Source organism: Serinus canaria, chromosome 1 (assembly GCF_022539315.1).
Source record: "Serinus canaria isolate serCan28SL12 chromosome 1, serCan2020, whole genome shotgun sequence".
NCBI classification, from domain to species: Eukaryota; Metazoa; Chordata; class Aves; order Passeriformes; family Fringillidae; genus Serinus; species Serinus canaria.
The window spans coordinates 47,251,398-47,266,500 of NC_066313.1; the positions used below are offsets into that span (position 1 = coordinate 47,251,398).

Here is a 15,103-nt window from a genome sequence, read left to right on the forward strand (position 1 = left end):
CTGTGAGTTCATGTAATGAAGGTCACTGGTTAACAGTACTTTACAGAGACACTCAAAGAAAGAATGTAGCTTGCTAGTCTGTGATTTTACAACTGAATAGCTAGTATTTTTTAACAAATTCACTGCCTTTTTTTTTTCCAGTGAAAATATTGTCGCAATTAGAAGTCTTGAGGTACTCTCTCAAAGCATTTCTGGAGTTCAAACCAGCATACAGTCTAGCAAAGTCACTTTCTAAAATAAGTAAGTTGATTTGATGCCATATTTGCATGTAAATTATAATAATGAAAAATAATGAAAGAAAGAAAGGGTTTTATACATAGGACAAATTCTTAAAAGTTGTTCAGCAGTGACATGAATAAATTATTTCATTTCCCATGAGTTGTGCATCTAAGACAGCCGGTATATATGACTTACTTTTTACTTTTGACTGGCTGTGTTAATTGGGAAAGACTTGCCAAAATCTAATTACTTTTAATAAGGATGCTTAAAGTCATGGGTACAGTATGTGTCTTGATTCAAATGAGTAATAATGATCTGTGTTCAGTATTTTAATTTGGTGAAGATTTGAATATCCTGCCTCCTCTGTGAATAAATTGTACTGCACGGCAATAATGTATGCTTGTGATCTGCATATGATAATTGCTGTTCACTTATGGTGCCCCTATTGACATTTGGGAGATTGGCCTGTGTTGGTGCTGCATTTTACAAGTATCATCCAGCAGAAGGAAGGGAAGGCGAGTCTGACTTGTCCCAAAGTTTTTTTCCTTCCTGCCTGACTTGAAAACATTGGATTGGTTTCCCATTAATACTGTTACCAAGACCTTCTGCTGACTGAAAATGCAGTAGGAGGGAGGAGTAGTAGTTTTTGTTATTTGCTGTTCATATTGTAAGCTGGCATTAGATCTGCCTTACTGGTTTTTATTGAGCCTTATGCTCAGACATGCCATTGGTGCATTGCTGATCGTGTGTCCACCCATTGATGTGAGTGAGGGGCCACTACTTCATTACCAGAAATTATATTACTGCTAACATCTTGCTTTGGTCTGACCTTTTGCATTTTTGTCTCATACATTTTGTTATATATATTACTAAATGTACTCTTCAGCATTTTTGTTTGTGCATATTTCTATTAAAGTAACATTTTTTTTAGGAAGGATGGGTTGATGATTCAGAGAAAAGCTCTGGATTTCTCATGAAGTCTGATGTAACAGATGTATGTTGTCAGACTTGTTTTCTTCTTGGGTTCAGTGGCATTTTATGGAGTGGGGAGAATGACTTCCAAATGTTCTTGTAAGCAAGTCATGAAAATGCTGCCTCATCTTTAAGTTGTGTAGGATTTAGATGAGGTTCTCTATGTCCATTGGAGAGTAACTTGAACATGGAAATGAGAGAGAAGGTAGGGAGGAAAGTGAGGTTAAGATAAAGAAGTCTTCTTCTGCTATTATGACTTGGATTTTTTATTTTTCTTTGTTGTTTGTTTGTTTTAAAAACTGTCTAGTTTTCTCCTAGATTTAAACTGCCACCATCAGTTGTTAGAGATGTTAAAGACTTCTTGAAAGCAAAGACTCCAGTGTTCAAGTGAATGAATCCCATTGTACTACACAGTAATTTACCTCAAATCTTAAATGTCTAAGGATTTGTAGACTTTATTTGTGCTGAAAGACCTTGTGAAGCAGTTACAGCACTTGCATCCTGATTTCAGCAGAGATTTCTGTGTGTGCTGCCTTAGAAATAGCACGTGAAAAAAGAACCTGGTTTAGTAACTTGGTTTGCCAGTTTTACCCTTGGGCTCTCTTGCTATATCTTTTCTAGGGGGTAATGATTAAAGTGTAGAGGAGAAATCTCAAAACTTGTGCAAAATGTTCTCCTTCTGGAAAATATAACAGTTTTGGGGATTTTGTATGTTTACATGGTTTTCAAGAAGAAGCATTGAACTACAGTTCAACACTGGTTGTATCTCCAAAGAAATGTATGTAAATATAAAATGTATTTATATATATATATAAAATATATTGTATTTTAAAATAGAAGGCAGAATCCTACGAAATGCTAGCAATATAGGAAACAGACAAAAATATTTTAAATATATTTGAGAATAAGTCAGTCACTCTTTATATCAAATGGTAGTAGCCTTAGCTACATTTCATGTGCAATAAATCTATGAGTGTTTGTTGACATTATTTCCAAGTAAATCTTTCTTTGGCCATCAAAAGGCAATAGAATTGTTTATTCTCTTTATCTGATTTAAGATGTACTGTAAACAGTGCAAGCACCATAAGAATATGCCTATCTCTGGCCCACAGAGATAGAAACATTTTTGTGTTAACGGGTTGGAGAGATTGACAATAATTTTTTTCACAGAGTCATGAAATACGTATTTTAATACATGGAAGGCAGACATTATTTTTAAAGTCTTACAGTAGTGCATCTGCAGTAATGAAAAACTTATCAACCAAGGAAAATGTTTTAAAAGAATCAGACTTAAAGGTTGTCATAAAGGCTTTGATTTAGCCTTCTAGCTGATATTCTGTTCCCCTCCTGAAGATCTATCTTCATATAAGCAAGTGTAGATAATGACACTGAAGCATGTTCTCTTGGTAATCTGATGGGTTTGTGGACTGCATACAAATCACTCAAAATATACTTCTTCTATAGTGCTTGTTTAATTTTAGATACTTCTATGAGTTTGTTGGGTGCATTTGGCAGGTAACTAACTTTCAGTTATTTATACTTTACACATTTACTTGGAGCACACTGTACCCAAGTTAAATCACCTGATAATCCTGGAATCTCTGAAACAAATAATTGCATTGTTTTCTTGATTTTCTTTTTTTCTTTTTTTTTTTTTTTTGCTGTCTTACTGTACCTGAAGTTGAACTACAACAACAAGAAGTTTATGATTTTCTGAACGTACTTGCTAAATTTCCAGAAGTAATTTAAAAAATCAGTATTTTATTAAGCTGGGTGCTAGACTGTTGTGCCTGAAGATTGGTGTAGAAAGTAGAATTTATCTTAATTATAAGAGACTACTTAATGAAAAATCTTAGAACACAACTAAAGTCAGTTGGAAGTTTTTTTTCTTTACTGCTTCTCATGATGAAAAGATGCCCTTAAGGATGAAATCCTTATGGTACTTCTGGTAAACCAGCTGTAAGCAAATAGAGGCTCAGTTCTTATACTTGGATTTTTGTAAAGAACATAGCTCTCATATTCATTTTCTTTATTGTTATCAAATAAGAGTGGTTATTTTGGGATGTGTTTTTTTATGAATTTTGGGAGTTGGATCTCAATTTAGGAACCTGACATGGATAGCTCAGGACAGCCTTTATTATATTTGGGGTTTTTGGGAAATTGAAATTGCAGAGTTTTTCACTATATTATATCAATTTAAATCCCTTTGCTCTGGATATACTAATGTGTAGCTGCTAGGCAAAACTAAAATGCAGTATTATATTTAGATACGCTTTCAAAGACCCAAAAAATGTCTGTTCACGCTTTTTAATCATATTGTAAGCTGTACTTAAAATTTATTATAATAATAAATCTTTTCCATCTCTACTGGAAGATCTTTCTGTTTTCAAGGAAAAAAAATGTCTGTAGTTCTGTAATGTATATTGTGTGTGAGACAATCCTGTGGCTCCTCTTACAAGGACCTGTTGTGTAGTGGGCTTTTTATTTATTTAGTTGGTTTAGAACTGCCTGAGGGTATTGATGTGACTTTCTGTGGGGTTTTGCTCTGTGTCTTTGGAGTTATTGTTTCATGTTGGCTGTAATGGGAACATGCTTTAGTTGCAGAATGTGTTAGAGATTATCTCTATGGTTATCTGTATGCTCAATTTATTGTGAATTATCTGCTAGCAGAGTAAACCTTTTATGGGGTAGTTGATGCTGCAAAGAATATAAGGCTGGCACAATAATTTTTAAGCCTAATCTTAAGTCTGTGTTTTGGTAAGGAGAGGGACAGTTCACAAGTGGTATCTTTCTCACTGTAATCTCACTTATCCTGTATTTCCTACTTCGTTTAGGATCTTTGAAGTAGGCAGTCTCTTGCTGGCCTGTCCTCTCCTGCTCTTCTTATGCAAGTCAGAGAAATCTCTCTCTAGCAAAGTTGTTCCATTTCTTCTGCATTTTGCCTGGGTAACTCTCCTAGCAACTCTCAGACCCAGTTCAGAAGAGCTGAGGAATCGAGAGATAACTGGATTTCCCCCCAGAATTTAGGCAATGTTTTGCTGTACACTTGTGGAATGCTCCATGGCACCTGGCCTCGTGGCAAGAGAGCAGCCCCAGGGGCTCAGCTGGGCACGGCATTCATGGGCTTGCAGAGCTGAACCACCAGTCTGTCCAGCAAGACATAACCTTAATTACCATGGAGGCCATTAAAACTCAGCACCAGTTTGTTCAGTGAGTCACAATAAAGTGCTGCTGATCACACTTGTTTAGCTTTATCATGGACAGTTACTGACTCCTCTAGAGAGAATCATTCAGGTATTAAATTTGCACTAGCTGCTGAGGCTCTGTTCCCTAGCAAAAAGTCTCATCTCCAGCAGAGGTTTTACTATTACACAAAGATGCCAGGGTGAAAGAAGGATGACAAGAAAAGCAGAATACCAGAGACTAAATTAAGCTCACAAGATGGAATTTCAGGGTCTGAAATGTAATTTTCTGCCCAGTGAATTGAGGATAAACAAAACATATGTGTACAAGTCCAATTTTAAATCTGTTCTGGAGCTAGAAAATCAGCAGTTCTCCCTTTAGAAGCTAGTAATAATGTAATTTAAGTGTAGATTTGTCATACTAAATGTCATTGGACTCTTAAGTAAGAGCAGTGTCACAGTTTCTTCTTGATCTGGTTTCAGGGTTAAGAATGCTTCTGCATAACCTGTTGTTATACATTTATTCCTCCCACTTGAAAGCCCATCCTAAAGTAGGTCTCAGAGACTGTGTAAACTTCACCCATCAGCAAGGACAGTGATGGTGATGGAGATGGAAAAGGCCCAGGTTGGCAATGCTGCCTCTGCCTTAGCCTTTACCTTCAGGAGATCTTCGGGAATCCCAGGGCCCAGAGACCAGTGGGAAGGCCTGGACTCAGGCGTTACCCTTGGAACAGGGATAACGAGTTGGGGAACATTTGAAACAAGCTGGCCATCCCTGGGACAGGATGTCCTGACAGGATGCAACCCCAGTGCTGAGGAAGCCGGCTGGCATCATGGTCCAGCCAGTCCTGATAGATTTTGAAAGCTCATGACTACTGGGGGAGGTTCCTGATGACTGAAAGAGACCAAATGTGACTCCTTTCTCCAGGAAGAGCAAGAAAGAGGATTTGGGAGCTGCTGGCCAGTAATCCTCACCATAATCCATGGGAAAGGGATGGGGCAAATAATCCAATAATCCATTTCCAAACCTAAGAAAAGTAGATGACTGGCAGCAGTCAGCATGTTTGTATCAAGGGGAAATGATGCTTTACAAGCTCAGTAGTCCTATAAAACAACAGATAGCCAGCTTGGTGGATGATGGAAGATCAAAGAACACTGTTTCAACTTTAGAAGGGCTTTGGCAGTATCTCCTTGAACATCATCATATCATATCATCTCAATGATGAAGCACAAGCTCGGTGGGTGAGCAGTGAGGTGAGGGCAAGGCTGAGCTGCCAGCCTGACTGGGTAGGGATGGGCAGCAGGAAGGCTCACAGGAGGTCAGTCACGAGCAGTGTAGCCCAGGGGCTGATACTGGAGCCATACTCTTCAACAGGAATCTCATGAAGCTCAATGAAAGGAGAAGTCAAGTTAATACAATTTTAACACAGTTTTGTTCAATATTTCCTCCACTACTTCTATAAGTACTTGGTTTCACTCTGTGTTACTGAAAGTTCTCTTACTCTGCTTTCCAAGATTATCATACTTACCAGTTCTCTTACTCTGCTTTCCAAGATTATTATACTTTGTTAGGCATTTGCTCATTATTCTGTTCATTTACAACCTTTCTCACTAAATATTTCCAGAAAATAGAATCTAATTTTCTTTTGTTGTTCCTTTATGTGGAAGATAAATGGAAAAACTGTCAAGCAATCCTCCTGGCCTACTTCATGGTGTGTAGCCTAAAAGTGAGGCCCATTGGTGCAGGAGTTTTCTCTTTCTCTTTCTTTCTTAGCCTCCATTGCTTTCCACTCCTGATACTTGCAGAAGGAATAGTGGAAGTAACTTCCATGAGCATTAGCATTGTGCCTTTCTCACAGCAGAGGTCTAGAAGGAACAGATGCAGTAACTTTAACAGATTGTCCTATAAAGACTGATTATCACTGTTCATTCTGGTTTTTTTTAAATCTTCTCATTTTCTGACCATGCTTCTTGCAATTAGAGCTAAAATTTATCTGTTCCTGTCACAGCCAAAGTTTAAAAAAGGCTCAGCCAGAAAAGTGGCTTGGAAGAATGTTCTTACTATGAAAAGCAGTACCTCTTGTAGGTAAAAGTGCCTCTTATAGGTGTTTGTAAATGCATATGAGCAGCTGGAAAAGCTGTTTAACCACATAATACCTATGAAAAGCATGTCTCTGGGTTCTTTAAATAGGTTGGGGTTTGTTTGTTTGTTTGTTTGTTTGTTTGTTTGTTTGGAAGTATTGTTTTTGTTTGCTTCTTCCCCCCAGCTGAACACCCATCAGCCTCATTGTACTGACCTATGGGGATGCTCATAACTTCATTTGAACTGAAGGTAATTGAGGTAAAACTGTAGCCCCAAGACACACCTGCTACTCAAACCAAACTTCTGCTCCTTACTAGTGCCAGCACAAGGAAACCTGATGAAAATTAAGGGGGAAAGGGAGGGAATGGAAGGATTTCACAGCTCTTTCAGCAGCAGCACAATCTCAGGACAGCTTAACCAAACAAGAAAACACACTCTGGGTGAAATCTGTCCTATTATCAGATGGGGGGGAAATATCCTTCTGTTCTTGGAGAAGTTTCCATTTTAGAAAGGTTCTGCCTGTGCTGATGGTAGGTTTTTAGTTCACTGAATTAGTCAGTAGCTGGTGATGACCTCCCTTGATCTGTGGAGGAGTTCAGGCAAGGTTGGTGCGCTGCAGCCCGGTGGGAGGGGGCAGGATACGGTGTCACTGAGCACCGGGACCGACTGAGCATGGGCTCAGGTTGCACACCCAGCACTGCCTCCAGCTACACTGAAAGATTTCAAAGCAGGTGAATCCCAGTTGTTGTTTTTTTATCATCACCGTTCCCTTCTGAATTAGGCTGCTGCAAAAGTTAACTGGATTTTTTTCCAGATCTAAGTGCCATATTCAAATGAAAGAATTCTCTCAGTGAATTCTTTTCAGTTATATATCCTGTATTTTAGATCTCACGTCACAGCTGAGAAGCCAAACCAGAGATGAAAAAGAAAGAACTATTTTCCTCTTCTGATCTGGCAAAAAAAAAAAAAAAAGGGAGAGAATAAGATAGGCTAATTTTAATAAGTTTTTTTTTAAAATTAGTTTAGATTTTCAAAGCCTTTAATGATGCAGTGGACAAACAAGTACATGGGAGTTTGATACTTATCCAGATTAGACACTTCATAATAGACAAAGCAACTGTTAGATGTTTCAGAAGCTAAATGCCTTTGAAAATCTAGGCTGTGGTGACTCAAAATCATTAATCATTTTAAGTGTATTTAAAGCAAGTATAATTACTACTGCCTTTTCTAGGAAACTGTTGAATTTTAAATGTGGCATCTTTCTGTGCTTTCTTCCTTGTGTACTGAGCCTAAAGTACTTTCTTTTTCTTTTAGTTAATAAAAAGCAGATTGAATATTTTGTTTTGTACATTTTATTGCTAAATTGCAGTTTCCATTCAAATTTAGCATGCAATAAACCTTGAGTAACATAACCCTCTTAAACAGTAAAAAGGTAATTTACCTTTTTCCAACATAAGCAGGCAGGTGTATTAGACCTCATGTCTCTGGGAGACCCAAGACATTTTTTGGTTTAGCAGGAAGAGATGGACTCTGAAGGATATAAAAGACCCAGTTACAAAGGCTGCACTTATATTTAACTTGGCCTCTCTGAGGACACTTGTGCTTCTGTAGAACAGCAGCAAGTTGGAGAATGCTGGAGCTCTTCAATTGCCTGTGCCCAGATTGAAGCATTGCTGTCGCAAAACCTTCACCACTGCAAGGGAGAGCCCTTGAACAAGTGCTCCTCAGTCAAAAAGAGCTATGTTCAGGGGGAAAAAAAAGCAGGGAAGAAAGATTGTACCTCTCAAATTGACATCTCTCCTGGCACAGATTACTCCAAAAGGTGAAACAATACAGACTTACAGATAATGTTCTAATAAAAAAAAAAAAAAAAAGTATTGCTTCCCAGTACGTCAAAAAATATTACAGAAAATATTTTGCAAGTCAGAACAAGCATTCTTATGTAAGATCAGTGGAGGTTTTTTTTTAATCCAAATGGTTGTCTCCTATCTAGCCAGCATCTAAACAACACCGTTGTGCAAGTTAGGAGTATTACATAGTAAATTCCAGACGCCGTGTCTCACCAGTGCTTGCCTAGGAGGGTTATGTGAAAAGTGAATTCAAAACTACATAAAAGAAGACATATTCCCTTCAAGAACTGTTTAGGATTGAGATGGTTTAATGACATCAGTTCTTGAAAGAATGGAGAAAATAATTTTGAATAGTAACGGGAGAGCACTAAGGCAGACATTGTAACTGAAAGGTTTGTGTAATGAGAAACAGAAATTTCACTGGAAAATCATATGGCCTGATTTTTCCTGACAGTACCTCACATCACTGTAAAGTTGTTGAAAAGTAGCCAGTGGCTTGAGTCGTGAAGATTTTTGCTGACAGCTATTTATGTTTACTTTGGATATTCAAATATTTTCGAAGGGATGAAGGGCATGGTGACAGCCTAGCTATTAAAGGTATCAAGTGAGCTAAGAAATGTATGTGCATGCCCTGTTTATAACCTACAGTTAGGGAAAGAACAATTTTATTTTTTGGTCTATTACCTGGCATGACTTCTGGGGTAATCCTGATTTTTGAAGTGTTAGTTCTTCCCATCTTGAAACAAAATTTTTAAAATTTGTTGATGTAATCTAGCTTAGTTATTAGGTCCCTGGTCTAACTGGAGGTAGCACTGATCTGAGCTCCCTGAACCTGAGCTTTCCTTTAGCACCTCTGAGTAAAATGAGAAAAAACCTGTTACAGTGTAAGGAGCCAGGCTCCAGCCATTCCAGGCACTTCACTCCCAGCAGGGGCCTGAGTCCTGGAGGATGTACAGTCTTGTTTGTGGTGGTACATGTCAGGGAAGTACATGTCAAGGAAAGAGAATTGATGGCAGTGATACTTCATCATTTGAAAAACTGATAGGTAACCTGTGACCAGCTACATCTGAAAGTGCTCAGTTTCCCTGCTGCAGCCACATAATTCTAATGCAGCTGTTGCAAGAGGTAGGATTTTTTGGAATCATTCAGAGTGGACACTGTATGCATGATGCCCACCTGAGGAGACTGGAGGTGTTTGTGTTGCAGGGGCACGTGTGCCAGCTCAGAGCCGAAGCCTGGCTGCTCTGACCCTCTCTCTGACAGCGGGCAGAGCCTGATACCCGATAGGAAGGTGTGAGAGGCAGCAAATGTAGTACAATCTGATCCCATGTCCATCTCATCTTGATCTACAGTAGATGGAAGCTGGTTGAAATCCTTCCAACAATTCTGTTCTCATTTTTTGAGAGAAGTAAAAAAAAATTACTTATCTTCTAAGGTTGATGTTTCTAGTGGAGCAAAGGGACATAAGCAGAAGGATACCTCTCTGCAGAATAATGTAAACATTGAGGTATGAGTATCAACTAGGTCAGCCAGAAAGGAAGAAGTGTTAATAATTGAAGACAGAATGAGAGAATGGAAAGGAAAGTTTTAAAAAAGAACAAGTAAGCAAGTAGCCTGTCACTGCACCATCTTATTTAGAGTCAGGGAAAACTTTAGGATCTGCTCTGGCAGAATTAAGAGAAAGAAAATATACACACTCCCTCCTTGTGTGTCTTGCTGTGCTTTCTGTCTCATCTTGGGCGCCTCTCTGAAAAGGTGGGAGCTTTTCCTTTCCCAGGGCAGGTTCCATTCCTGGGGTGGAAAGGGAAAGGGGAGTTTTCCCCAGGTCCATGGCCTGGCAGAACAGGGGGAAAGCTTGAAATCCCAGGGTGAGTCTGAGAAGAAGAATGAGGAGAAACAAAGCTGAGAACTCTTATGATCTCAGCTGCAGTAATGTGCAGTAATTGTGGGCCATCCCTAGAGACCCTGTAGGAACAAACAGGATGCTTAGAAAAATGCCATGTAATGGAAAGTGTCCCTGCCCATGGCAGGGGTTTGGAATAGTCAATCTTGAAAGGTCCCATCCAACCTAAACCATTCCATGACTCTGTGAATATCTAGCAATGGGCATGGTCAGCCCTTCCCCTTACTGGCTTCCACCTCTCTGCCCTCCCACAGAGTTTCCTGGAGGGTAGGAGATGTGCGGCTGTGTGAGAGAAGGGAAGTGGAACAGGGAGTTTATGACTTATTATGGCCTTAAATTCTGCATTATTTGAAGATTCAGTCTATGCATTGTGTAATGAGGAAATATGTGTAATAACTTGAGAAAAAGAGGGACAGCCACAAAGTCTGGATTCCCTCTGTCCTAGACCTGGTACCAATCTCTTACGAGTAAATTAGCAAATACAAATTATACTATGAGTGTGTGGGTGGGGTTCAGTTACTTCATCTCATCTCTGAAACAGAATGAGAGTCAGCTTCAGTGGTGGCTTGGAAACTTCCTGCTGTAAGGAAGTTCTGACACCTCGTGCTAGGATGTTTGAAGACTATGATACATAACCTTGTCTCTAAAATACAGGTAAGTTTTGTTACAAAACTGAGAAGGGAAGAATTTTATAGCATTTCAGTAATGGTAAAAAGCTTGCTTAGGGATGGCTCTTGGAAACTTCAGGTGAAAAGCAGGAAGAAAATACGGCTTAAGTTATTCTTTTTGCCTGCTGATGCCTGTGGTCTGTGCTTGTGGGACATTTTAACATGCACAGCAGTATTTCTTGCATCAGTGCTGCCTGAGTCTGTGCCCCAGTGGTAGTGGTGCAGATTTCCTAATGGCTTTCAGGGTGGTATCTTTGCAGCATATGTATGGTAAGTCTGGGCAAACAAAATTTGCTCCTGGCTGGCCGATGCTTCCAGACACTGTTCATCTAGGGAGAAATTCAGAGGTGAATGACACAGTCCTAAGAGGACATGTCAGTTTGACAGCTCCAAAGAAAATTCAAGGAAGAATAATAGTACTTTGAATCTTAAAGGCATAATTCCAACATTAACCAGTTAATCCTCTGCAAAATGCCTCGTTATCATCTGTTATTTATAGATTAGGCACAAACTCCTTACAACCTATTTAATTACTCTAATGAATTCACTTAACAAGCTGAGGATGAGAGCTGGGTGATGTGTGAATCTATAATGTATCTATGAAAATATATTATTTTATTCTAATAAATACCATTCAATCGGTTTCTATTTAAATATTGTATATAACTGTACCCAAGTTGCCTGATGCCCTTGCTTCGGAAATGCAAACATGTGCTTCATTTCCATGCTGCTGTCTTCCATTTTGACGCAGTTTATGATGTAAACCAGCATTCCTGGTGCGTTATTTACCCTTCTCTTGTTTCTGCCTGTTTTGCTTCCCATCACTAGGTGGCAATAGCTGAACAGTCACTTACAAACAGGAGGCAAAACAAAATGGTGCAGCAAAACTAATGAGATGTAAACTAAGAAGGATTTCTATTACTTTATTTCGAGATTATCATATTAAATGAGATTTCCTTGATGAAATCTTATTTTGTGGAGTGCTTTCCGTCACTCTGTACTTTTAATTTGGATCATAGCAAGATGTTTGTTTTACCTTGTTAATACATGGGACATCATAGTACATGAAATTTGGTTGGTTTAGACACTACAATTTTGATCTTAGATTCAGCAGAGGACATTAGTAAAGCTGTGGATCTAATGTATGTGTTATGTCATATCTGCCAGTCTCTGGGAATAGTTCCCATACCTTAGGTATCTATAATTGTGCTAGACACCTATATTTAGGCACTGGAATACCATTGAGCTATGAGCAGCATCCATCTGAAAGCTGGCCCAGTCTTTCAAGAGCAGGGCAGAAAGAGGTTCCCAGAGGAGGGAATGTGAAATCATGAATGCCATGCAGCCTATCCCAGGACATGACGATATCCTTCTTGTTTTCTTCTGTTAGGTGTGTTCTGCACTGGAATCAAATTACTCTGGGAATCACTCTTTGTAGGGTTGCTTTATTTTGTCCAAGAGGACTAGACTGTATCAAAACCATGAAAACACTAATAAACAGCCCTTACTTATTCCTGAAGTGAAGAACTCCAGACAGCCTAACTTTTATACAGACTGTACCTGTGTGAATCCAGTCTGATTCCATGGAAATCACAGACACAGACCTAATTCAATATATGGTATTATTTGGCTAGAAGGTCTTATTTTACTCAAGGAGGAAAAGGAGGAAAGGAGGAAAAGCTATATGAAACCATAGAAAATTATAATCATAATCATAATAAAGCACGTTAAAGCCTTCAGTAGTTCAGATGTCCACACCTCTGCTTGGAAGACAAAATTTGAATTTATATTTGCTTTGTTGCTGTTGTCATCCCTTAGAGGCTTTCGGCTACTCTTCACATTTAGCCTCAGGTTCTGAAGAGTTAAGATTGCAAAATCCACATAGGCCCTTTCATACCAAGCTAAAATGAGCCCTAGAAGATTGTGCAAGACTGTGCTATATTCAAATCTCCATGTGCTTTTTTAAGGATTCCTGCAAACATTGCTGAAAACACAGAGGACTGAACTGCCTGGATGACTGTAATAAACAGTAGTCACTAAAACTGTAAACAAAATTGGTACCTATGCTACTAAATATTAAGAATCTAAAAATCCAGTTTACAAAAGTAGTTACCCTAAGTATCATGTGTATACAGTGAGGAGAAACAGGCTGCTTTGAGCAAATAATTGTGTTCTTTACTGGAACTCTCTGGAACTATTGTGTCATGCTGAAGGCACTCACCTCCCAGTGTAGGCATCTGAGCTGGATGCCTCAAGATAGATATTGTGAATACCTCCAGCAGTATGTGGGTTTGTTATTCTAGTTCCTTTACTGAGTGAAAGCTTTGGAAGTCTATTTTTCAGATGTTTTGCAGTGACAATAGCTGTTCATGCAGCATTCTGCTCACAAGGACACTTCTGACCGTGCTGATAGACAGTGTTTCCCAACTTCTTTTTCCCCAAAGTTGGGGCATGGAAGCTCCAGATTTTGTTCAGACTGAGAAGGGTATTAGCCAGGTAACCAAGGTTCCTGGATATTTGTTTCCTCTGATCTCAGAAAACAGTGGGAGAACAGAAGGTGCTCAGTGTGTCACAAATGTGGAGGGGTGTTACGTTAAGTTTAACAAATGTTTAGTTGAAACAATGTTTGTGGTAATCAGCAGGTAGTTCATCATGGCAGGCACATGAAAAGCCTTACATTTTGAATCTCTGGTTTCATATGGTGGAAAAAAAAAGCAACTGTTATTGTCAATTGCCATGTGGTAATGTCATAAAGAAGGAGCCCACTGTACCTGTGAATTTGTAAGTCTGTAACAGCCCTCATCGGACAATTTACTTTCATGGACAGATTTCATATGCTCATGCCTGTCTGTATTTCACAGCCTGGAATATGTAATTAAATTGTAAATAATTTAAGGTCAACAAAAATGAAACTGGAAGCTATGCAACTGCAAAATTTCTTAGTCTTGTGAGCCTACCAAAAATAAGTTCAGAACACTAAATTAGAGTGCTGATGTTTCTACCATTTCAGTGTGTTATTCCTGTTTTAGGAGTGTTTCCAAAATATGAGTAAAATCATTATATATGGAAGATGTCTTACTTGCAAATTTAGACTGGCAAATATTTAAACTTAATTTATTATTTAAATTTAAAAAAATATTTTATGACTAATGATAGAAATCAGTAAGATTTTAATTGATTATACTTTTAATTTTAAAGAAGCTGTTGAAAGTTAAATTCTGAGTCATTTATGTTATGGGTGATACTTTTGAAAGCAGAACCAATAATGGAGGAGTATCAAACCTGAAGTAAATCTTAACAACTACTATTCTTTATGAACTCATTAATATGATGCCAAAATATAGACTTTAAGAGTGGTGGCATTTTTCCTTAATATGCTTTGTCTCAATATATCCATTAAACTTTTCAGTATTTTAGTACAGCATCATACTGTCAGTAGAAACACACAATAGGTGGACATGTTCTTCAGAAAGACTACTAAATGGTGAGAGCAGTGAGATTCTGCAATTATGTGGTGATGCAATGCTCAAAAAAGACCTACTATACCTGAAATTGGATCACTTTGGCTTCATATCACTTTGGAGAAAGTCAGTAAAAAAGGTGCTGGGGATCTGCCACTCCTAGACCGCTGAAAGTAGCTGTAGCCTTTTTAATATGTTCCTCAAGGAAGTGCAACTAGGCATTAGGTTATACTTTAACATGCCAGATGCAAACTTTTCCTATGGTAGTTGAATCCAGGTGTCCTTGGATGCAGTAGCCCATCTATTTCTTCATCAAATGATCACAGAGTCAAGAAAAGATTGTTAGATTGGTTAGACTTGATAAGGGGTGAAGATCAAGTGGCAGGAACGTTATTGGATCCCGTTCATACAAGTTGACTCAAAATTAGCAAGGACAGATCTGCAGATCTGAAAATACAAACTTGAGAAATAAAAAGAAGCTGGATAGTGACAGTTAAGAAACATGCCCATGTGGGATATCTGAAATTTCTTTTACTTGAAAGCACCAAAACCAACCGACCAACAAAACCCGAGCTTTTCATTCTGCTTGTGAGGGACACATGGGACCCTCAGGAGCATCCCATGGAGCCAACAGGACACCCGTGGCAGCCAGAATTCTCCTGACAGCAGCAGCACAGAAGATGAGCTGAGTAAGACTAGGTGAAGGAATAAAAAGCAAATGGTTAAACATCCTTACTCCTTTACAACTTCAAAGCAAGGACATTG

The 15,103-nt window shown here is 38.7% G+C and overlaps 1 protein-coding gene across 5 annotated transcripts in view; it reads left to right on the forward strand.

The window, feature by feature from the left end:
• Window positions 1-15,103, forward strand: part of FRY (FRY microtubule binding protein) — a 224,273-nt gene that overhangs the window by 48,884 nt on the left and 160,286 nt on the right. Inside the window, exon 2 of one of the 5 annotated variants that reach the window (XM_050978479.1) lies at window positions 142-240. The exons of the other annotated variants lie outside the window; for them this stretch is intronic. Coding sequence (XP_050834436.1) covers window positions 142-240 — 99 coding nt within the window. The remainder of the gene's footprint in view (window positions 1-141; window positions 241-15,103) is intronic. 5 annotated transcript variants of the gene reach the window in all.